Source organism: Tursiops truncatus, chromosome 2 (assembly GCF_011762595.2).
Source record: "Tursiops truncatus isolate mTurTru1 chromosome 2, mTurTru1.mat.Y, whole genome shotgun sequence".
Lineage (NCBI taxonomy): Eukaryota > Metazoa > Chordata > Mammalia > Artiodactyla > Delphinidae > Tursiops > Tursiops truncatus.
The window spans coordinates 168,128,174-168,152,185 of record NC_047035.1 but is presented as its reverse complement, the minus strand read 5'-3'; the positions used below and the strand labels follow the sequence as shown (position 1 = coordinate 168,152,185).

At 49.0% G+C, this 24,012-nt stretch overlaps 1 protein-coding gene across 14 annotated transcripts in view; it reads left to right on the top strand.

Annotated features, from left to right (window-relative positions):
* Positions 1-1,060: 1,060 nt before the first annotated feature.
* The window catches only part of BEND7 (BEN domain containing 7), a 77,928-nt gene continuing 54,976 nt past the window's right edge, over positions 1,061-24,012 (top strand). For 4 of the 14 annotated variants that reach the window (XM_073801665.1, XM_073801662.1, XM_073801660.1 and 1 more), the window contains exons 1-2: positions 1,062-2,279; positions 4,527-4,610. In XM_073801665.1, the coding sequence (XP_073657766.1) occupies positions 2,219-2,279; positions 4,527-4,610 (145 nt within the window). In that variant the 5' untranslated portion in view covers positions 1,062-2,218. Of the gene's footprint in view, positions 2,280-2,561; positions 2,852-4,526; positions 4,611-24,012 lie in introns of those variants that run through there. The other 10 variants (XM_073801664.1, XM_033852464.2, XM_073801666.1 and 7 more) reach the window with 7 other exon arrangements.

The window sequence follows — 24,012 nt, the reverse complement described above, 5'->3', positions numbered from 1 at the left end:
ATTATTAACCACTGTGCCACCAGGGAATTCCTGGAATAACCTTTTTAAAGGCATTACAAAAAAAGAAAGAAAGGGTCCCAGCCCAGGGAGCAGCCTCATATGCTTTGTTTCTTTAGAAATCTTCAAAACATCTTTAGGTGTTTGGTTTTAAAGAAAGAGGGGGAAAAATGGTAGAGAACCAAATAGGGTAGTTGATCAACCCTTGTTATCACGTTAATCCCTTCTGCCACCTTTTAGAACTCCAAAAAATCTATACAAAATTTTGTCCTGCACATATTTTCTTGGAAAAGGCCCTGAGCTCTGAACATAATCTCCAAGGAGACAGTGACCAAAAAAGTAAAGAACCTCTTATTTAAGGGTTTGCTTTAGCGCACTCGGTGAATGGTCCTCTCTCTCACCTCCATGCCAGGTATAACCAGCCTCCCCACTTGCCACATACAGGCCACCTAACATAAGACCTCGGAAGGCATACCAGGCTCTGCTTCCACTCGTTGCCGGGTTACCTTGTTCCTTGATTTAATTTCCTGGTGTGTATATGTTTACTCAGGTTGCTGTCTCCTCATTTGAACGAGACGCGCAGTGGAACCTGTTACCACACTTATCAACATACCCTTTCCCCTTATTCCTCTCTACTCTTTTGAGGCCACCTGAACTTGTCACAGTGCTGGATGGGTTGTCCATCTCTTTACTCTCTTTGTGTTCTGGTCTAGAGATGATCAGTTTGGTGGCGGTACTCTTAAGCTTGTCAGATCACATTTCTGTCCCGCCAGTCCCAGGTGGTATAGAATTCTCTTCCATTCCCACAATAAAGTTGTTGTGAGAAAGCAATGGTGTGCTCTTAGCTCCCTAGAAAAGAATATTGTATAAAACTAATACAAGCTTTCGGTTTCCTCCAATTATTCTGGCATTGTCACACCAGAAGGCAGAGCTCTCTGCACCTGCCTTGGCCATTTCTTCCCTAAGAGTCAGCAGAGCGCTCGGGCACCCCCTGACGTCGCACCGCTCACCCCTTCCGCCCTCCCCAAAGCCCCCATTTCAAGTTCTCTCCTTGAACATAACTCCCGATCTTCCTACAACCCTCCTCGTATTGGGGTAAAGAACTGAAGCTCACTCTTTTCCATACTCGGCTCATCAGTCAATTCTAAAATCTCTTTTCCTTGCAGAGCGCAGATGGGTAAGTTTTTGGGTTTCGGTTGATTTTTTTTTTCCCCCTAAAACTTGCCTGAAACCAGTGAGTCTGGCCCTCGCACACCCGGAATCCCAAGGCGAGGAGTGGGCTGGCCAGGAGGGTCCCCGACACCCAGGGCTGTTGAGAACGAGATCGGCCCCGGGGAGCGGCGAGGAGACGCAGGCGAGCTCGGGGCCCGGAGTCGGGCCCCCCGGGCAGCCGCGCCCCGACTCGCCGACCCCCGCGGCGCCGGCGTCCGGACCCCCGCGCCGGGCAGGGCCCTCGGTCCTGGGGGGACCGGAGGGCCGGCCGGCCGGGCCGAAAGCGCCGCGCCGCGGCCTCCGGCTCCTCCTCGAGGCCAGGCCGGTGGGTGGCGGCGGCCCGGGTCCCCGGGGATGGCGGCAGCCGCGCTCCGCCAGCAGGTGGCCCCGGGGTCCCGGCGGCGCCGCCTCCTCCCGGCGCCCCTCCTCCCGCGGGGGCGGTCAGCGCCCCGACCCGGCTGGCACCCCGCCGCCGCCGCCGCCGCCGCTGCCGCCGCCGCCCTCAGCCCGCCCGCCGCGTCCCCGGGGCCGCGCTCGCCGCTGCCGCTGCCGCTGCCGCCGCCGCCGCCGCGTCCGGAGCTGCGCCCAGGCCGACCCGCGGCGAGCGCCCAGGGCGCCGGCAGCCCCGGCCCGCCCTCCCCGCCCCCAACTACTCGCTCCCCAACGGAAAGTTCGGCTCCGGCGGCTTCTCGCCCGGCAGCGGGGATGAGCCGGGGTCGGGGGGCGCGCTGAGCGGCGGCCAGGAGGGGGCAACTTCTCCCGGGAGAGCGCCTCCCGCCGGGCCCCGCCGGCCGCAGCCCCCGGCGGGCTCGAGTGGTTTTTCCCTTGCCTGTGCCTCCCCCCTGCGGATCCAAGAGACGGACCTAGGTCCCCGCGCTCCCGCTGCCGGGTGACAAGAGCCAGCGCCGCCGCCGCCGCCTCGGCCGCCGCTCCCTCCGTCCCTCCGCCCGGCCGGCTGGCCGCTCCCGGCCGCAGCCCCTGCCCTGCCCGCCCGCCTGCCCGCCGCACCATGGAGTTCTCGGAGAGGAAGCGGAGCAGGAAATCCCAGAGCTTCAAACTGGTGAGCCGAGGTAAGCGGCTGGCCGGGCCGGGCCGGGCGGGGGGCGTGCGGGCGGCGGAGCGAGGACTTGGCGCCGCGTAAACAGCCCCCGGCCCCTTGCCCGTCGCCCGGGCCGCGCAGCCAACTCCCGCGGGGCCGGGGCTCCCGGGACCCCCCGGTCCCCTCCCGAGGGGGGGCTGCGGCCGCCGGGCGGCGAGGAAAGTTGTGCCGGGGGGAGGCAGGATGTGATTCCGCGTAAACAAGTCGGAGGGCACATCAGGAAATTAGCAAACAATGACACTTGGGGCGCGGAGAGCCTTCTTTGGTATTCCACTCTTGCGGCTCGGCAGCGGGGTGGGGGAGGACGCCTCTCCATCAGGCGGTGCGAACACCAACCCGGACCAGTGCTTGTGGTGGGTTGGGGGTCGGTGTGTTTTCCAACCCCCAAAGAGGAGGAAGAAAGGTGCTGGTGGCGTTTGGAAGATGGAGAAAGACGCTCATTAGGTGTCCAAGCCCAAATAAGAATTGTTGACATTCAGCGTCTTTTCTGGGTACGTTATTTGGCCTGGAAAGGTGTTTTGGAATAGATCACTTATCCATCAGGTAAGTATTATTAAAAAAAAAAAAAATCCAGCCGACCCCTGACGATTTAACAGGTGTACACCGCAGTCTCTGGGCTTGGATTTATTTCATCAGGCGAGGGGAAAGTTGAATAGTCCTGCCTGTGGTCAGTGACTTGTTAAGAGTCTCTGTTTTTCCTGATGTGACTTCGAAAAACGATGAGAACTTAAGGGCAGATGTAAAAAAAAAATCGAAATGCATTGTGTTACCTTAGAGGCAGGTGACTTTTTTCTCCCCATCATGTCACAAGTCCCAATATTGAGTTTAGAATGCTCCTGTTTAAGTATTGCCTTTGAATCAGCTTGAAGTCAGAACCAAACCAGAGAACCTGTCCACTTTGGTCCTCTGTTGTTTTATCTAGCATGGGCATCAGAGCAGAGAGCAAGGCGATTGTGTTACCAACCTGGAGAAGTCCCATGTAAGCTGATGAAAATTAGAGGGCGATTGCAATTTCCAGCTAAGCTGAGCTAACTATGATGCAGATTCAGTAAAGCCTGCTTTGGGTTACTCTGAAAATGGTTTGATTATAGACATTTTGGAGATCTACTCCTGTTTCCTCCTGTTGAGTTCGGATACTGTTTAATGAAAAAAGCCTGAAGTAGTTTTACGTATTCAAAATATTTGGCTTTTCCTTGTCTCTACGTACATTTTGTTCCCCCAGCAGTGTTGATTGCTCAGTCATTTGTACTTTAAAAGTCCCTCCATATTTGACTGGCCTGTTGGTCTATCTGATTCATTCTGGAATGTAGGCTGCTTTCTTATTTATGACCTCAGGAAACCTACTACTTTATCTTAAAAGTGAGAGGAGTTTTGTAGACCTTGTCCTGGGAGGTCTAAGGCCCCAAAAAGGGAATCGCTGTTAACAAGGGACCTCGTCTAGTTTCTTACCTAAGCGATCCTACTTTTTAGAAACAGACAACTGCCAAAGCACAGTAGCCTCTATAGAGAAGCTTGTAAAATACTGTGTCTTAAAGTTTGACCGACATAGCAAGTTTGTTTTTTTCCTTTTTTTAAAAAAAATTATGGGTCTGATTTTTCTCTCTGCTCTGCAGGTGCATTTTTAGAACGTAAACGGTTGCATATTAAAGTGCAGTAGCTGAACGCAAGACTCACTTTCGTATCCAAATTATACTATACTTGACATAACAACTCAGTATTTTTCATGTGTGCTTGCCTGTAAGCTGCTCAAAGCCTGGGGTTTTTCTGGGTAAACTGAGAGTACCAGGTAACTCGAAAGCATACTATTCATCTCCTCATGAAAATGGGTTGTAGAGATAAATTTGGCATCTTCCCCTGGCCTCTGATTGGGCAAGCTTCTTTCTATTCCTTGTAAACATACTTGTCATTTGGAAGAAAAGAAGCCTCGTAGGTAATTGGCATCCGTGGGCCAAATTTCCTGCGAAAACTGTGTGATCAAGCAGAAACGTTTTCTAAAGTCAAAGTAATAATGTCAAGTCTGTGTACTTCTCCAGAGTAAGCGAAGTTGTAGGGATGACCATGACTACAAATTCTGTGATTAACTGAGTTCTCGAAAATTATATTTATAAATTAAAGTATAGCTTATACCTACTATATATAATGAGATGCTAGCCTTTCTTGCTGATTCACATCTTGTAGGTCATTAGAATTCTAATTTTTCGTTGTCTTCTTACCCCAGATTATCACCATGAGGTCTGTAAGATCTCAGAATTCAGCACCGATGTTAATGGGAAGGCCAAAGAGACACAACCCATTTTTTTAGGTAGGTTCTCATGTCAATGAATTTCTCAGCAAGACAGCATGGCCATTTGCAATTAGAGAGAAGGAAAAAAAAAAAAAAAAAAAAGATTGTGCCAGAATGGGAAATGTGTCTGCCATTGCTTAATGTCTGCCATTCTTTTCAAGACCTTTTATTTTACGGATTGCCAGTATATCCCTTATTAACATTGCTAAAAGTTGTAATTTCAGACATAAATGTTTATTAGTGTCTACACACAGTGCTAATTATCACTCACACCCAGAGCCAGGTGCTGACCGTGCAGTTCTGTGGCTCTGCGTTCGCCCCATTTACATTGCATATTCACTGGCATGCTTCACCGGCAGTAGTTTGTGTAATTGGGGTATTACATCTTTGACATCTGGGTAACAGAAATTCAATTTCCAAGAAGCTGCTATTTGTTTGGTTCTGCCTCTGCCTTGGGTGGGACAGAGGATTAATATGCTGTCTGACGATAATGTCCCTTCACCTCTGTGGCCTGGTTGCTAATCCTGCCACGACAAAATTAAATTAACTCTCCAGCCAAAAAGCGGAAGGAAGAGAAAAGTGTGATTGTCCGCCGAACCACCTCTCGATAGGACTAGCGATCACGGAGCCGCTTCTCATCTGTCTGGCTTTGTTTTCGTTTCACACCAGCATCGGTGGTCAGAGAGAAGAGCCACACTTTGCTCTCCCCACCCTCCTTCCCAGCTCACCCCAGGGCCAAGCAGAGCCAAGCAGCATCTTGGAGGCCATCCGACAAGAGTAGCTGCCTGATGGATAAGTAGGTCCCCCAAGACGATGCCCCTCTCTCCAAGTGTGGTTTTTGGTGCACATACTGTACCTGAGGGGCCTTGCCTGTGCAGTTTGTTATTTGCAGACCATGAGCCCCAAATTAAACGATTTAGGGTTTTGCCACGAAGAATGAAGTACCCGTGAGGTTGGAGTGGAGGGTACATCATGGCGCTTGGCCTTCACCTTGCCCATCCCCAATACCTCCTCGAGCCCCAGGGGCAGGGTGAGAGCCGGGTGCCGCACACGAGGAAACAACACGGGAGACGGTCCTGGCAAGAGCCATTGAAAGCAAGGGCCAGAATGGCCGTATCTCTGGGGAGAGTTGATAGGTCTTAAGGAAGCAGGATGTGTGCTCAGACCCAATGTACTGCCAATTAAAACAACGAGGAAGCCAGGCAGTGGGGCCTTCTCACTCTTTTGCTTTGAGGAAGAGAAAGGGTGGGTTGCAAAGGACCAAGAAGTCAAACAGATAATGAGTAGAGGTAAAAGAGGAGGGAAATAATGGCATTTCTTCCACAAGTGAGCACCAGAGGCACGCGAATCTTTCCATCCAGGCAGAGAGCATGACTGAGGCCAGCACTGTTCTTAACACCTGTTTACTGTTCAGAGGTCTAGAACCCAAAACGTTCACAGTCAAGCGAAACGCTAAGACCCAGCAGGAGCATATTCCTGGATTGTACTCTCTTCAGTTCCTTCAGCTTACTCAGAATCCTGTATTTTCAGTTCCCTAAACTCAATCGGTTGGAAATTCTATATATCAAAGCACCACCCGATCTAACCATTTGAAATGAAGAACTTGCCTATTAGTAGAAAAACGTACATTTAACATAAAAAAGAACATCACATCCTTGGTTTCGTTCATCTCCAACAAAGCAGGCTTTCCCCCCCTTTCTGCTCCCTATTTGAAAAATGGTGAGGGCGCTCTACAGTAGGTGGATTCTGGGTACGAGAGAGTGAAGGATGCAGAGCGGGAAGATGCTAGCGCTCGGAATTCGGTAAAAGGTAAACTCTCCACGGGGCAGGGCTGGCTTCGTTTTTCCTAGCTCGAGTCCAGGAAGATAAGAGAACATCAGTGAAAGGCCAGGCTTGGGATAAGTTTCTCAGTTGTTGGTCAGGGAGGCCTTTGACATCAAGAGACAAAAGATGGACCAGCATAAAATGCCTGGGTTATTCTCAGTCTTCTGCTCATTCTGGGAAAAGTGTGATATGGTTCCCAAAGAACATTTCTCTTTTGTGATCTTCAGGTCAGTTTGGAAAAGAAAAAAAGTGGAAGAGCAAGCGATGACACAAACCTGATATCTAGAGTAATTGAGAATAGTTACTGATAGCATATGAGAATCAGAATTCTGTTGTTGACAGTGTAATACAGTGGACTTTTATTTAGCTAATAGTTCTTATTCACAAATGTAAATCATGTTTGTTTCGTAAATGGCTTGAGTCTACCCATAATATTACTCATTATGGCGTAGAATTCTGCGTGAGGTCCGTGACATCCAAGGGAGTCTGTTAGCAAAATAGCAGAACTGTTTCACCTATAACGCATTCCTCACACATGGCCCTCGGGGTGCTGTATGGGATTTTCTGTGTTCACACGTACATATGTGTCAGCTTGGATACTATCTGCGCCTATAAGATTACAGTTCATGTCTCAGGGGAAGAGAACGCTCCAGAATCCGGCAGAGGTTCCCACCTCAAATCCGTTTCCTAGAATATTTTCAGGCTGTTGCTTCAGGCAGCACATCCAGCGAGGTAGGATAGCTCAGTGGTGTGAATGGCTTGCCTGAGCGCTTTGGGCGTTCCTCACACATTTTTAACTTGATAACGGGATCCGAAGAGGTTACTTCACCCTGCGGACATTGGCTTTGTCAGGTTGGCCGTGATGGGCCGCTATAAAGATGGGGTCACTATTTTGGAGAAAAACAACTTAATTCGTTTTGATCAATTCAACAGGTGTTTTTTTGAGAATACATGACGAACTCAGCACTTTTCTAGAGTGGCAGTGGGGTCAGGGGAAACCAAAGAAGTGGATAGGACAGGGACCCTGCTCTCAAGGATTAAAATCCAGTTGGGGTGATAGGACAAATTCAGGACACAGCGAAGGAGCGAAATTCGGTCACCCGTAACAGCTGCGGTTGTCTGAGTGCTTGCTCTGTGCCCGGCATTGAGTCCAGTACTTGACGTGAAGGATCTCATTTACTCCTCAGAGCAAATCTGTGAGCGTTATCGCCATCCCTGTTTTGCAGATGAGACTGAGAGGTGTCAGGTGGGCTGCCACGGGTCTCCCAAGGGACAAGCGCCACAGCCGGGACCCCACGCAGGTCCCCCTGAGCTGGAAACACCCCACAGCACGCACAGCGTGTGTGCATGATAAATTGCAGACGTGAACCTTCAGGGCGATGAGCAAAAGCAGAGCTGGGAGGGAAGGGTCACAGTCAGGGTCGGGTGGAAAGCTCTGGAAGGGGGAGATCTCGAACCAGGGGAGGATTTGGGTAGGCAGAGGGGAGTTGGAGAAGATTCCAGGTGGGAGGGGTGATGTGAGTCTCGGTAGAGAGCCGAGCATCGCTGTCATCGGACTTTAAGGGCCAGGTGCACTTTGTCGTTTGGACAGTGCGGGCGCATCTGTCGTCCCACGACTTTACGGTGGACCCGTGCGGTAGCCTGGGCGGTGTTGTTATTCCCATTCCCCAGAGGAAGAAACTGAAGCTCAAGTGACTTGCTCCTAAGGAGCAGAACCTGGAGTAAACCCAGGTCTCCTATCCAAAGATCTTTTGCCTCCGCCTGGTTGAGCCAGGCAAATCCCAGGGATCATCGGAGAGGCCTCAGCCGGCAGCAGGGCACTTTTAGGAAGTATTTTAATGCGACAATGAACTTACTCTTCATAACTATAATACAAACATTCCATCAAATCTTTTATATTTGGATTTTGTTCTAGATTTACTATTGTAATAGATAAATAGGAAACATGTCTGTTTTTCAGGTGTCTGGTCCATTTATTCATTCAGATATTTCTTGCACTCCAAATACGCGTCGGGCCCTGGTCTAGCTAGTTGTTCTTTTTAATATAAAGTCTGTGACACAACTTTCAGAAGCTGAAGCTCAGGGTGCGGCCGCCAAGCCAAGCGAGCAGGGTGTAGGTCTCTGATACTTTGAATCTCTTTTCAATGGCTTTCTTGATGACAGCGGCCTCTACCAGGGTCCCCAGAGTCTCGAAATTCTCTTTGGGTTGGAAATGCAGCCAACAAGAGTAGGTGTCATTCATCGAGTTTGCTGTGTGTCGGGTACCATGCTAAGAGCTTTGGTTTTTTTGGCCGCACTGCACGGCTTGCGGGATCTTAGTTCCCTGGTCAGGGATTGAACCTGGGACCACGGCGGCAGTGAAAGCACCGAGTCCTAACTACTGGACCTCCCCGGGAGTCCCCATGCTAAGAACTTTGTTACCCCATTATTTGTCCCATAAAAGATATGATTATTTCCACTTCACAGATGAGGAATTTGAGGATTTCACAAAGCAACTCAGTGACAGAACCAGGATACAAACCGGGGTCTGTCTGTCTCCAAAACCATGCCCTTAAGCACGGGAAAGGCTCGTTCAAATGAACTCCTGGCTGGGACCCCAATATGTACAGAAGTGGAAGGGGAGTGGGGCAGCCAGGAGCAGGCGGAAGAAGCCCAGAGCACCTTGTCCCATGTCCTGCCCTCCTCTGCCAGCCTCTGCAGAACTGTCAGGGTGCCCTCACCACTGTGTAACAGCCTCTCGTCCAGACGGTTTCCGAGAATTCCTGCGGCGCTGAAAGTGTACCTGGTTCTACCGTGGGTCCAAAAATGGCTTCAAAAACAAGAGCAAGCAAAGTCCGATTTGAGAGCCTCTTGAGGAGACCTAAACACTGATGGCTTCTTTCAGTGTAAGTGCACATAAGTACCTGTGCTTCTGCAGCTGTGGGTGCAGACTTAGTTGTCCTTGGAGAGCACTTACTTTATTGCCTGAAGTTCTGGAGCATTTGCTGCTAGGCCTGTCTCATACTTCCATTAATCACTGAGTTCATATCATAACCACACCATGAGGTAGGTGTTATGTCCCTTAGACAAATGGGAAGCTGAGCTCAGAGATGACAGTGACCTGCCTGAGGTCACACAGGAATTAGTAGCTGGCCCCGCTTTAAATCGGGTGCTTTGACATCTAGTTCTGTCCTCTTTTCCTTAAGCCAGAGCGGCCTGTCCTCCCCGTCCCCTTCTGCCCACACGAGCTGATCTTAGTATGTAATTCATTATTCTCTCCCCTGCTCAGAGACTTAAGTGCCTTCTCGTGGATTCTAGGGTCAAGGTGAAATCCCTTAACTGAGTCTTGAGTATCCACAGTCTGCCCCTAAACTGCATCACCATCTTCGACTTTGATGTAACTTACCTCCCTGGAACCCAATTGCCCACCCCCAGCAAAGTAGGACTTCCAGGTGAGAAAGGGGGCCCCACCACAGGTAGAAGGAAAGGGGGCGGCCAGAGGCTTGGGCACGGGGAAGCCCGGGACCCATTTAGGAAGAGAGGAACTAAGGTTTGTTTAACATCCACCAAGGTCGGAAAACCCCAGCTTGAATCTCAGGTTAACAGCTCAGCACACCTCGGACAAGACTCTGGAGGGTTTCCTTTATCTTCCATAATGCAATACTGGTGGTGGTGGTCCTGAGCCCCTCATCAGATGCCCTGACAGCACGCAGGATGTCCTATACGGTGAAACACTTTTTCAAACTAGAAAATGCTGTATTCTTATGTTTATCCCCTTCTCCCTTCTCCTCTGACTTAGAGGTTATGCTTTCTTCTTGGACACCTCAGCACTGAACAGGAACACCGCTCTCCCATAGCACTTACCATGGACTGCCTAGTAGTTCCTCATTTTTGTACGTGCCTTTGCTGTGCTCCAGGTCACCCCAAACACTTCCCACGTTGAATTGTCGTTTTTGCCCCATCTCTCCTCATGTACATTGGAGGATCACAGAGCAAGTGGGACCTGGATTCTGTCTTGAATCCTTTAGACCACCTAGCACAGCATTTTGTTGGATCACAGTAGGTACCCAAATTATCGGTACTCAAATCTGCGTTATCTCATTGCATGAGTATACTGGATACGGTTGCGTAGGACTCTGAAGATTTGCTTTAAAATATTCTACCGTGGGCTTCCCTGGTGGCGCAGTGGTTAAGAATCCGCCTGCCAATGCAGGGGACAGGGGTTCAATCCCTGGTCCGGGAAGATCCCACATGACGAGGAGCAACTAAGCCCATGCGCCACAACTACTGAGCCTGCGCTCTAGAGCCTGCGAGCCACAACTACTGAGCCCCCGTGCCTCAACTACTGAAGCCCGCACGCCTAGAGCTAGTGCTCCGCAACAAGAGAAGCCACTGCAATGAGAAGCCCGTGCACCACAGCAAAGAGTAGCCCCCGCTCGACGCAACTAGAGAAAGCCCGTGCACAGCAACAAAGACCCAACTCAGCCAAAAATAAATAAATAAATAAATAAAATATACTACCGTCTTGAGATTTTAGAGACAGTTAGCGAACCAAAGATATGCCTCATTTAACTGAAGAAGCTTTGGTCATGTACTAAGCTAGCGTAGAAATTGGGGATTTCTGTTGTTGATGGGTAAGAGACAACTCGAAATATAATATTTTTTTCAAATCTAGAAAAGACCAAAAAGGAGAGGAGCTCGCATATGAAAGCAGCGGCATGTTGCAAACCCAAACTGAAAAATAACATATGTTCTGCTGGCTCCGTACTCCGCTGTGATTTTGGGACACCTTTATAAAGGGGCTGAGGACTGTCCTGTCCTGTTTGTAAGCCCATGTTTAGAACTGATTGTCTGGTTCTCCACCTGCAGTAAGTTTACCTACCTGGATTTAAGAAAATCCATGCATTAAGTAGCAGCAGACCTTGGTGAATGGCCCGTTTGGGAACCCTGCCCCAGCCCCATCACACAACTGCACGCACCTGTCTTTCTGTTTCTCGTAAGAGCTCGGTGTGGGTCAGCAACCGCCGTATAAGTGAAACGTGTGATGCGTTGTGAGAGTTGGCTTTTCCAGTAACGATCACGACCGCATCGCTGAAACAAAGAAATCTTCATGAGGGACAGAATCTAAGAAGATGTCTTAACAGTTTAGCTTCCCTGGTTCCCATGGGAATATGGATGTTTCCTTTTGGAGGAAAAGAGCCCGGCCATCCATAAGGTGAAAGAAAGACTCCGGAACAGTGGGTTTTGCATCTCAAAGTTGAAAATAGATCTAGGACGTTTATGCAACAAGTCTGTTATTCTTGAAAGTAACAGATTCTTGGAGAGAACACTACCTGGGAAGGAATGTTAGTGCAGTAGCAGGATGCATGCCGGGACCTATGGTGACTGAGGCAGGGGGCGCATGGAGGGCCCCTGGAGAGTCGCCCCCTTGCCTGAACCTCTGGTTGTCTGTGGCTTTCAGATTAGGACCCAGATGACAGATAAGACCCTGCACGAGCTGCCACCTGCCTGCCTCAAGCTTATTCCTGACACTGCCCTTCCCACCAAACCACTTCCCATTCCTGCAGCGGCCTCACTTCCCCTCTTTACCTCTTCGCCTTGGTGGCTGCACGGACCACCTCCTCTGCTGGCAACCCCGCACCTGCACCATGCTACCTTCGCTTTGCTTGGCTGTCTTATCCCTAAAGGCTCCAAGTTGACTTCCTCCAGGCAGTCTTCTCTGATTTCCCCCTCCCCTCTCCTTCCACAGCATCTCTACCAAAGCGAAGGCACTGCTAGTTTACTTCTGTCTCGCCCCCCCGGGTTGGAAACTCCCTCACGGTCATCTCTGTGTCCCCAACGCCCAGCACCACACTGGTCACATCACAAACATCCAAGGATGCTTGACAAGTGTGCCAGGAGCCCGATTTCAAATTAAAAATAAAGTAGCGAGATCAGCCATCTTGAAGCTTTATCATTCACCTCTTTTACCTCCCAGCTCCCATCCTGGCTGCACGAGGTGAAAATCTACACATCCTCCTTAGTAGCTACCTGGACCTCACATGGCAGGAGTAACATACACCAACACTGACAATGGAACAGTTACTTTTCATTACACATTTTTTTCACCTTTCTTACTAGGTTAACAGCAGGCCCCCTTTTATTTCTTTCTTTATTTTTGGCCGAGCCACATGACTTGTGGGATCTTAGTTCCTGGACCAGGGATCGAACCTGCGCCCCCTGCAGTGGAAGTGAGGAGTCTTAACCACTGGACCACCAGGGAAGTCCCCAGGCCCCCCTTTTAAAGTTGAACTTGGGAATAGGACGCCCTTGTGTGTATCCCAGCCCCCGCCCCCAGGGCCTCGCAGGCTTAAGCTGCACGGTGTGAAGGTGCCCCTGGGATACTGCAATGCCGTGGGCTTGCCATCTGCTCTGCTGCTCCCAGCCTACAACCACCTCTACTAACTGCCTTGCCCATGAGATCCTCTGTTGACCCCTTGAGTCTCAGCTTGAATTCCTGCAGGGCGAGACTTCAAGCTTCCTGTGTTCCCAGTGCACGATACCTGGCACCAAGTAGACTCTCGATCGCTAATTTTGGATAAATGAATGAGGACCCTGTTAAGACATGTTAAAACGTAGTTCGCCGCCAGTTATTAGCTGATCCGAGTGGGACAGTGTGTTGAGCCGAGACGGTTTTCTTGGGCAGGACTGTCCTGTGCGTGGAAGGAGGTCTAGGTCTCACCCTCTGAATGCTGGCGGGTCGGGAGCATCTCACCCAGTCATTGTGATGATCAGGACTGCCCCCAGCACATGCGGGCCAGAGCGCGGTCCTTAGCAGGCCAGGGGTGTGGGGTCCTTCAGCTCTGAGTGGAGAAAAACTATTGCATTGCCATCGACTGGATGCCCTTCCCTCGCCGTTCTCTCTCAGATGCCCGTATGAAGGGGGATAACAAATGACAGAGGCTGTGATGGACCAGTTCAGCTGCATCACCATCCCGAGAAGAGAGAGATCAAAGGGCACGTTCCATTCAAGGTCAGGTTACTGTGCCTCCTTTCCGCACAAAGGACAGCTTATTGCCGGCATATTTGATCATATATTTTAAAACCATTAAGAAGTTTAGACAGATTTTCTTTCGAGATTCCAGACAATCAGTATCCTTGTAAATAAGAATCCATTAAATGGTTTTCTTGGTGTTGTATTTTTTTCCGAGTGTGTACAGATATACACTGTGTTATTTGAATTCCAAGGGTTTTACAATGTTTTTTTTTTTTTAACTTGGAAATCAAATTTTATATCTGAAAGGTTAATGGAGAAAACTGATTATGCTATCTGGTAACCAAATGTGTGATGAGACGTTTGTCTCTGTAATTAACAGCAAGGGACTTTTATAGTTTCAAAAAATGGAATGCTACATAGAGTATTCTGTGAGCATTTGTTTGGACGAGGTGTCCAAAACAGAGATGTTTATGGATGATATAAAGTTGAACTGAAATGTAATGCAGGTGTCTGCTGTGCATCTCACAGAATTTCTCATTGTCGAAATGGAAGCCAGAAGATTAATAACTTGACTTTGTCATGATAAAATAAGTAATGTGTTCTTGGAACAGTGGTATGTAAGTTACTCCGTAATTCCAAGAATTTTTTTCTGTTCCAGGAATAATATCCTGAACAATCTATTTTTATAGAAAAAGTTGATGCAACATAATAGCCTACGAAGTTGCTTGTATGGCTAAAGGAATTATATCTCAAACGTGACTTGACACCCACACATAAAGTATAAAGAACCCCACAGAAACGCAAGGTTAAGGCACATTTTTTTTTTTTTTTTTGCGGTACGCGGGCCTCTCACTGTTGTGGCCTCTCCCGTTGCGGAGCACAGGCTCCGGACGCGCGGGCTCAGCGGCCATGGCCCACGGGCCCAGCCGCTCCGCGGCATGTGGGATCTTCCCGGACCGGGGCATGAACCCGTGTCCCCTGCATCGGCAGGCGGACTCTCAACCACTGCGCCACCAGGGAAGCCCTAAGGCACATCTTGAAAGGAAGAAGTCAGGAGGTGCAAAAGTAAAGGTTCTTCTGTGAACATTAACTCACCCTCCTCACACGTATATAATTTTTTCAATTACCAGCAAGACTTTAATGGACACCTTAATAAGCTTCGTGTGAAATACGGTGGAACAGCGCTTGCTGTGGGAATGGGGGCTCCAGAGAGCCCTGTGAGCTGTTTAACTCCGCCCTCATAGCCGGAGCAGTGCAGCCGTGAGGGGCCCAGACCTAATCCACCTTCCTCTGGTTCCCTTTGGTCATTTTGGGTAACTCAGTCTTATCCTTTGTGAAATGGGGGAAACGGTGCCCTGTCTGTCGTCTTCGATAAACTAGGAAGGCGCTGAGGATGAGACGCGTTCCCTTGGGAGAGCTTGCCTAAAAGACACGATTGACTCTAGGCACCAAGTGGCCTCATCTTGCAAACCCCACGCCCCACGGAAACAGGGAGAACTTCCGTCACAGATGTTGGTTGACGCCTTGTACATCAGTAGTGTTTTGGGGTTTCTTTTTCCGCAGCTTTCCTCAACAGTAGCGTCCCAGCATAGCTGATACTAGAATTAACCCATTCCTGTATCCATTGGTAGGTCTTTATTGAGCAGCCCCTGGTGCCAGGCTAGGAGATTTGACAGCCCACTAGGGTGTGACAGGAACACAGAACCAGGGGACCTCACCTGGGGAGTTAAGGGATGTGACCCTTGAGAAGAGGACATTTAAGCAGAGAAAGACCTGAAGAGTAAGTATGGGGATGGGGCCGAGGCTGTGAGTCGGCCAGGAAATGACAGGGCCCCATGACGCAGGGAGCCCTCTGGCCGTCCAGGACAGTCGCTAATGGGATTCGGATTTAACTGTCCTGAAGCGAGGCCTGGGCGCTGGTATTTTGTCACAGTTGTCCAGGTGATTCGACTGTGTGTCAGACCCCAGAGCCGCCATCTAGAACAAGGCGAGACGTGGCAGTAGCCAAGGCTGGACGAGCCCCCCAGCGCGAGCGCTGGGCCCCATCCCCAGGTGGCCGGCATCCCACCGAGGCAGGCCACGACGTGATGCGGTTTGCATTTCTGAAAGATCACCCTGGCTTCAGGATGGACGTGGCTGGGCGGGGAGCAGTGCTGAGGGCTTTTGGCCGTAGCCCCATCAGGTGGTAATGGGAGGCGAGTGGAAGGACTGAAGAGCAATCTAGAAGTTATAATAAGCAGGACTCGGTGATTAATTGGCTGTGAGAGGGGAGGGATGGGAAATGAGGCCCAGGTTTCTGGCTTGGACAGCGGGTTGGTGCTATTTATTAAGGCTCGGGGATCGTCATCATAAAATACATTTTTGGATGTGATTTTAAGGTTGCTCTTGAAATGTGCAAGTGGAGCCGTCCAGTGGGCAATTGGATATGTGGCCTGGAGCCCCGAAGTGGGATCGGGGCTCCCGCAGACAGATGGTCCCTGGAACCAGAGAGAGGCTGGGGGATCCAGGAAGTGTGCGGAAAGGCCCCGGGGAAACTTGGCATTTCAGGCGGTGGCCGTGACCTGTAAGTGCGTGGTCAAGTCAATTTAGCAGATTGTCACCAACAGGAACAAGAAGAAGAAGAGAAATAGAAAATATCGGAGTGTCTTGCGTGCAGGAAGGATACATTTGTGAAACTTTGGTTTTCTTGCTGTGAGTCACAATCAAAAAAGTTTGGAAGCCTCTGATTGAAGTTGCGGTTGCCTCACCCCTGGAGATTTTCCCTTGGCCTCACGCAGGGAAGGCGACCACTGCCAACCTCCAGGTGCCTTTGGGCCCAAAGTCATCAGAGTTTCTTGAGATTCTTGGAAGAGAAAGGTGCTGTGAATGTGATCCGTTTTCATCATCATTAACATTATTTACATTGAAGATGAAACTGTATGACAGCATGTGTATTTAAGTTGGAATATTTTTAAAACTTTAAATGACTGAAGAAATATAATACCGCCAGTCCATAATCTTGTTCATCCTTAACTGACCCACGGTGTAAATATGTGAATTAACATCTCAGTCAGGAGGGGGGATGTGTACTTCTGTACTAGCATTCTTTTTGAGTTTTCTGTACAGTAGAGCAGAGGGTCAAGATTTCAGATTATATTGAAAAGGATTGTCTCTTTCCAGACAGTAAATTATGAACATTTTCTGTCATATTGAATGAAGGCAAGATTTTGGTTATGCTACTCTAGGAAAATGGAAGCAGCCCTTGATCTACAATCTTGTTATATTTTTCCTGTGTGTACTGTCAGCCTTCGAAGACTTTTGCTTTATGTTTCACAGAACCATGAACACAAAAAAATTCTTATTCTCCTTTTTCCAAGTTAAAATATTTGGCTTTTGTAGAACCAACAGGACTCACATGAACCATGTTTTGAATTTATAGGACACGTCTGAGCCGTCTTCTTTTAGTTTGAAACAGTACAAGTAAGTTGGACTCCATAAACATAGCTTGGTCCAAAGGTTTCATTGTTTCCACCATGTGTATTAAGATAAGTAGGGGGTTAAGGTGCTGACTAGTTCAAACAGCGCCCAGCGCAGGTCACAACAGCTTCCTGGATGCCACACAGAGGGACTGTTTTGTGGATGGAGCCCTTCCTGCCATCCAGCTAGTTCGTTTCCCGAGCGTCTTAATAGAGCAGTGAGGCTCATGGACCTTGGAGTGTGGTGGGTCTCTAATTTCTAAACTCAAAGCCTCTGTTTTCTCCTGGGTAAGATGTATTCATAACATCCGAACCTCTTAGCTTTGTGATCAGGACTAAGTGTAGGCAGCATGCTCGCCAGAGGGCCTGGTGCATACTAAGTGCTCCATAAATGGTAGCTTTAACACTTTTCCCCCGAAGTACGTCCAAATTCCTTTAAAAAATACGTGGCTTGGGCTTCCCTGGTGGTGCAGTGGTTGAGAATCTGCCAGCCAATGCAGGGGACACGGGTTCGAGCCCTGGTCTGGGAAGGTCCCACATGCCGCGGAGCAACTAGGCCCGTGAGCCACAACTACTGAGCCTGCGCGTCTGGAGCTTGTGCTCCGCAACAAGAGAGGCCGCGACAGTGAGAGGCCCGCGCACCGCGATGGAGAGTGGCCCCCACTCACCGCAACTAGAGAAAGCCCTCGCACAGAAACGAAGACCCAACACAGCCAAAAATAAATAATTAATTAACTAAATTAAAAAAAATACATGGCTTGTAATGAGCTCCAAAAGAAAGTCATCTTAGGCCTATATCCCAGGGGTTGCAAAATATGCCCCACCCCAGCCCCTCCTTCCTTGACCTTCTTTTGCTGCCGTCTCTGGCCACCTACTTCCCCTTCCTGCCCAGCTTCATCTTTCCTGGGTGACTTAGAGAAGATTTTTTTATGTCCAAAGCTGCCTCTACCAGTTGCCTTATACCCAGCTTTACATTCCCACAGGGAGAAGATGGTACATAATTCTTCCAGATTATTTTTTTCTTACAAAAAAGTAATACATATTCATTCCAAAACCACTTTGAAAGTTTTAACGTATAAAGTTGAAAACAAGGTATAAAGTAAAAAATCATGTCCCAGTCACACTCTCCAGCAATAACCACTGTTTTTTTTTTTTTGGTTGCACCGGGTCTTAGCTGCAGCAGTAGGCAGGCTCCTTATTTGCGGCTCCAGGGCTCCTTTAGTTGCGGCTCGCCAGCTCCTTAGTTGCGGCACACGGGCTTCTTAGTTGTGGCATGTGAACTCTTAGTTGCGGCATGCATGTGGGATTTAGTTCCCTGACCAGGGATCAAACCCTGCATTGGGAGCGCAGAGTATTATCCACTGCGGCACCAGGGAAGTCCTGAGAACCACTGTTAACAACATGTGTGTGTAAAAAGTACACGTGTGTGTGTTATAAAAAGGAAAATTGAATCATCCTGTATAACGTTTTGTAACTTTTGTTTTGCTTAACCAAATCTCCATCTGTTCCACACAGGTTGAGTGTCTAGTTTGAGCCAAGTAGTTAGGCCCTGATTATCCAGTGGTGGAGGAAGTAATCATGGTCTCAGACGTCGTGGAGTTTCTGGTTCATCCTTCACTTACTTCCAAATGACTATAAAACGTCCACTTCATTCTTTACAGACATGTAAAGATATACTGTAATCTCATTGTACTGATATGCCCTAATTCACTTATCTAACGCTCACTGATCGATGTCTGGGTGGTTCCCAGTGTCTCCCTAGCAAAATGATGCTACTGTGAATGTCCTTGTACTTGTGTCATGGGTACTTGTCTGAACGTTTCTGTAGGATAAATGCCTGTGAATGGAATTGCCGAATTCCCTCCAAAAAGATCCCCCAACAACAGCCTATGAGAGGGGACCGTAATCCTACACCTTCACCCAAAATGGGCTTTATGAATCTATAGTTTTTGCCAAATTAATAGATAAAGAATTTCACATTATTTAACTTCCATTACATTAATAATTAGGGACCTTAAGAGATTTGAACTATTTATTTCTCGTGTGAATTGCACGTTCACGTCCTGTGCCCATTTTCCATTGTCAGTACGTGTCCTTTTCTTCATTGACTTATAAGACCTCTCCCGTGTATTTGGGAGTTTAGCTCTTTGGCTTGAGTATTCCTGAACATTACTTGAAGTGGTGGCTTCTGACCTACCCACTTAATGTGGCTGGAATTACAGTCCATGTCTGATGGAGCAACGTTGTATTGGGAGGCCATGTTGTATTTACTGTAAAATCAAAGTTTTCCATGTTATAAGAACACTTGGGGGAGAGGGAAGTAGATAAACTCTCTGAACTGGTTGGGTAGCTATAGTGGTATCATCGCACTCTCTTCTTCTCATAGAAGTTTATTCTCCTCTGTAGATGTTCTTTGAGGGACACGTTTGAGAAGCAGTGTGACAGTCCATTTTGATTCATTTCCTGGCATTTCTCTGCTCCCCTGGCCCTTCTTGCCCGTCTTAAGCCCTTCTTGCCCTTTCTGCTTTGAAGGCCTGTTTTCCAGCCTGGACCCATGGCATTCTGTCTTGGGACCTGTCCTTGCGTCACCTCCTCAGCCTTGATTAAAAAGAGCTCTGGCCTCCAGCCCTGGTGCGCCTGCCCACGTGTTAGGAGAGAGGCCCTGGGTCCTTAGAATCATTGTGCATCCATTTGGGTCCCGTGCTAGGCTGTAAACTCCTGCAGGGGAGAGACCGTATCTTGTATTTTTTTTCTTTTTCTCTCTCTGCTCCCACAGTATCTCATATTTAGTAGTAGTACAGTAAATGTTTATTGAATGGATGAACGAAACTGGCATTATCTAAATAGATTTGAAAGGAACCTCGTTGTCCTTTCAGTGAAAACGCCATGTACGTGCTGAGCGGCTTAATTATTTTCCACCTAAAACTGCAGCTGAACGGGAGAGAGGGTCCTCCAGCACGTGGCAGCACGCAGGCGGGTTAACGCCTCCTGTTCAGAGCTTTTGTCAGTGGCGTTTAGACCCCGTTGTGTCCTAGAATGGACTCCAAAGGCTGTTTCAGGACTGCGGGTTCCGGCACGTTCTCTTCAGTAGAGCTCGCTTCCTCTTTATTTTGGGGGGTTCCACTTCAGATTGCTGGGGAGGGAAGGGCTCACTTGGTAACCACCGCTCTGTTCTGTAGGGCTTCTCAGACCGTTCTTGCCGAGTTAGAACCCCAGGCTTGCGTGTCCCTGGTAAACATGGCTGTGGTCCCTGGGGACGGCCAGTTGTGACCCTGCTGGCATCTGCAAGCCAACACGGGTTTGGAGTGAGGATGCCAACCCCAGGTCTGCTCAGAGCACAGAGTGTGCCCCAGATGCCTGCCTCTTTGGCTCACCTGTCAAGCCATGTGGTGAAGAGAGCCGTGGCCTGGGCCTGATGGACCCTGCCTCCTCTTTCCTGCTGTTTCTCTCACTGTTGTCATTTGACAGGTTGTAGTTCAGCCTTTTCTGCAACATGGCTCCATGCCAACTTCTACTCGTGTTTGAGAAGAGTTATTTGCAGCGTTCAGTATAAATCCTGGTCATCTTAGTATTTCTCACTGATAAACTCAGCGTTTTTCTATTTAACATATCGTTACCTGGAAAATGCAAGGAGTTTTAAAGCTTTTTTTTTTTTGAAACGTATATCCACAGTGACACACAGCCATCACCACTGTTTCCAGAACTTCTTCAACATCCCAAACAGAAAGAGTTCTTACTGTCACTCCTGCACATCTTCTGAGATGCCCCTCCTCTGTTTCTAGAACTGGAAGGGTCAGCTCTTTAGACCATAATGTCGCCCAGCCTCCTCCCTGGAAGCTACAATTTGAGTCTACTTTTTCCTCGTGGATAAAGAACAATGTCGGGCTTCCCTGGTGGCGCAGTGGTTGAGGGTCCGCCTGCCGATGCAGGGGACACGGGTTCGTGCCCCGGTCCGGGAGGATCCCACATGCCGCGGAGCGGCTGGGCCCGTGAGCCATGGCCGCTGAGCCTGCGCGTCCGGAGCCTGTGCTCCGCAGCGGGAGAGGCCACGGCAGTGAGAGGCCCCTGTACCACAAAAAAAAAAACAAAAACAAAAACAAAAAGAACAATGTCAGTAATAACTCGTAGTGTATTTGAAGATAATTAAGTCACTCAATAGCCATTTATCTCTCAGAGAAACTACCTGACTTCTTTAACCTTTCCTTGTTCCTTTCATCTTTTTCGTTGACTTTTGCACGCTCTCCTCAAGTTTCTCAACAGGCTCTTTAAAAGAGCGCAAAACCTGGACATGATGGGAGTTCCCTGGTGGCCTAGTGGTTAGGATTCCAGGCTTTCACTGCCGTGGCCCGGATTCAATCCCTGGTCAGGGAACTGAGATCCCACAAGCCCCGAGGCCCCAAAAAACCAACCAACCAACAAACAAACCAAAAACTGGACATGATACCATAGTAGGAGTCGACCCATACTGGATGCAGTGGTGACTGTCCCTCCGTGCTTTAAGTGCCTGTTGGGCCTTTGGTAGAGGTGAGTTACCCAGTGGCACCCTGGGGATGGACTTGACGGTGGGTCAGGGCACGTGAGGAGCTGGAGATGACGCGGTTCTGACCGCTGTGACCGCTGCCTGCCGCGGGGACGGGGAGTCCAGGAGGCATAGATGGCCTCACTTCCCCAGCTTGGACACAAATGAGGTGATAGCTCTTTTAATGTTGAAATGAGGGTTTTGAGCTCTCTGCGTCGTTGTTAGATTAATAGGAAATCTGATATCTCCGAATACAATGACCTTCCACCCCCTAAATTGTTGGTGAACCCCAGGGGCTGACTTAGTCTAGAAGGCCAGCTACCACTAGTAGTAATATTCGCTGCTGCTACTACGGGAATAGTTCAGGAGCATTGCTTCATCGTCAGCTTCATGTACATTTCCAACTGCCTGCCGATTACCTAAGCTGCCTTTGTCAAAACTAGCCTCATTGTATCGCCACTTCGCTGCACCCTTCTAATTCTCTGACTGGTGTTAGCATCCATCCAGTCCTCCAAACTAGAAACCTTGGAGTTATCTTTAATTGATCCTCCTTCACATCCCGCCCCCATCCCCACATCCAGTGAATCACCAAGTCTCTCTGGGGAACCTTCTTAAATGTCTCTTTTTCCATCTTATCTCTCCAGTCCCATCCCCCAGTACTGGTACAGACTGGCACGGTCACTCACATAGCCTTTAGCAACAACCCGCTGGCTGGTTTCCCCTGCCCACACCACTTTCACCATAGTTTTGCCAGATTTGTCTTTCTAAAGGAAAGGTCTGGTTATTTACCATCCTTATGTTAAAACAGGTAATGAATTTTGAACTACCCAGAGATAACTACCCAGTTATCTCCAGTGCAAAATTTTTCTTCCATAACCTGGTACCTTACTGGGATGACCTCACTGTACATTTCCACTTCATCACCTGCCACTTCTCTTTATGAGCCTTAAACTCCCGGCACACAGACCCGGCACACAGACTGCTGTTCAGGAGGAAGGGTGGGAGGTGATACAGCTGTGGCATTAACTCAGACAACAGTGAGCTTCTGTCTGGGGCCAGAAGAGTGATGTTTGCGGCGGGGGGGGGGGGGGGGGGGGGGGGGGGGGGGGGGGGGGGCACCGTCCCCAGCCCTGAGGGAATGGGAGGTGAATAATTTTCATGAGGGGCTGCAGGGAGGCAGGGACCTCAGAGAAGAGCTGATTTTTATCTCTAGCAAGGAAGCAGAGGCATCTGCAGATCGTGGGGCAATCTGCTACCTGGAGTTCCGGGGGCACAGAGTTAAAAGAGGCGTAGGGCCAGCAGGCTGGGGAGAATCAGGACCATTTCTTAGAACAACAAACCAGTATAAAGGGATTTGGGTAGAAGATGTTGAGAGGTTTGGAGGGGGAGTACCTTTCAATTTGGACAAGACGATTTTTGTATCTCTGGGGCCCAGGAGATGCTTGATAAATATTTATGGAATGATTTATTTCTGGTACTTTTTCAGTCCATCCTATTAATATATTGTTTGTGTATAACCTTAGGATCACATTTAATTCTACTGGACTTCACTCTGCTTTTGATAGAACATTTCTTTCATTTACTTAAGAAAGGTATACGGAATGCCTACTGCATGTCAACACCGGTTAATTTTTAGGGCCAAGATATGGTGACTGCTCCTCGTGAAAATAAGGCACGTAGAAACGGACACACAATGTTTACGCACGTCAGCTCACTCTGTGTTTGGGCATTACCGTCTTTTTTTCCTTTAATACCCCAAACCATGAATAATCGTGTTCTGCGTAGTATATCTTTCTCTCCTGGCCAAGTTAAAGGAGATCCTGTATGGTGACTTGTGTGTTGCAAGACTCTGTATGTATTATATAAATTCTTTACGTAAAGGAAAGTGATCTTGTAGAGTCTTGAGGTTTAGCAAAGGGTAGAATCCAGCCTACTATCTTGTAGACCTTGTCCAAAGGAGTCTAGTCAGTAAGCGCTCAAAACGTTTTTCATTTAAGGCTGTTTTACCTATAAGGCAGCCACATAGCATGGACCCATGTCAGTAAGATTTCTTACTGTTTTGTCTTTTCTAAAAAGATGCAGCCCCTTGCGGGTAAACATCAGTAAAGGCATAGGTTTGGAAAGGAATCAGGAAAGTGCACAGGTTTCCTTAGGGAATCCTGCTTCTTTAGAGCTTCCTTTTCCTGACATTTATACGTGGAGAAGACATTGCCTTAAAACTGGAAAGACAAAGAGAGGTCAACTAGTGCTTCGCATCTCAATCTCTTAATACTTCCTGCCCTTTTTTTGTTTTTGTTTTGGAATCAGAGAACTCAGCTTCACTGTGACAGTCAGAATAAGCCCACTTTTTCTTTCTTTCTTTATTTTTTTCTTTGCGGTACGCGGGCCTCTCACTGTTGCAGCCTCTCCCGTTGCGGAGCACAGGCTCCGGACGCACAGGCTCAGCGGCCATGGCTCACGGGCCCAGCCGCTCCGCGGCATGTGGGATCCTCCCGGACCGGGGCACGAACCCGTGTCCCCTGCATCGGCAGGCGGACTCTCAACCACTGCGCCACCAGGGAAGCCCAAGCCCACTTTTTCTGAGAAGGACTTTTAGAGGCGTTCGGTGCCCTGTGAACATCTTGGTAACGGAAAAACCTGCATCCCTCCTAGACTGCCCTGTGTCTC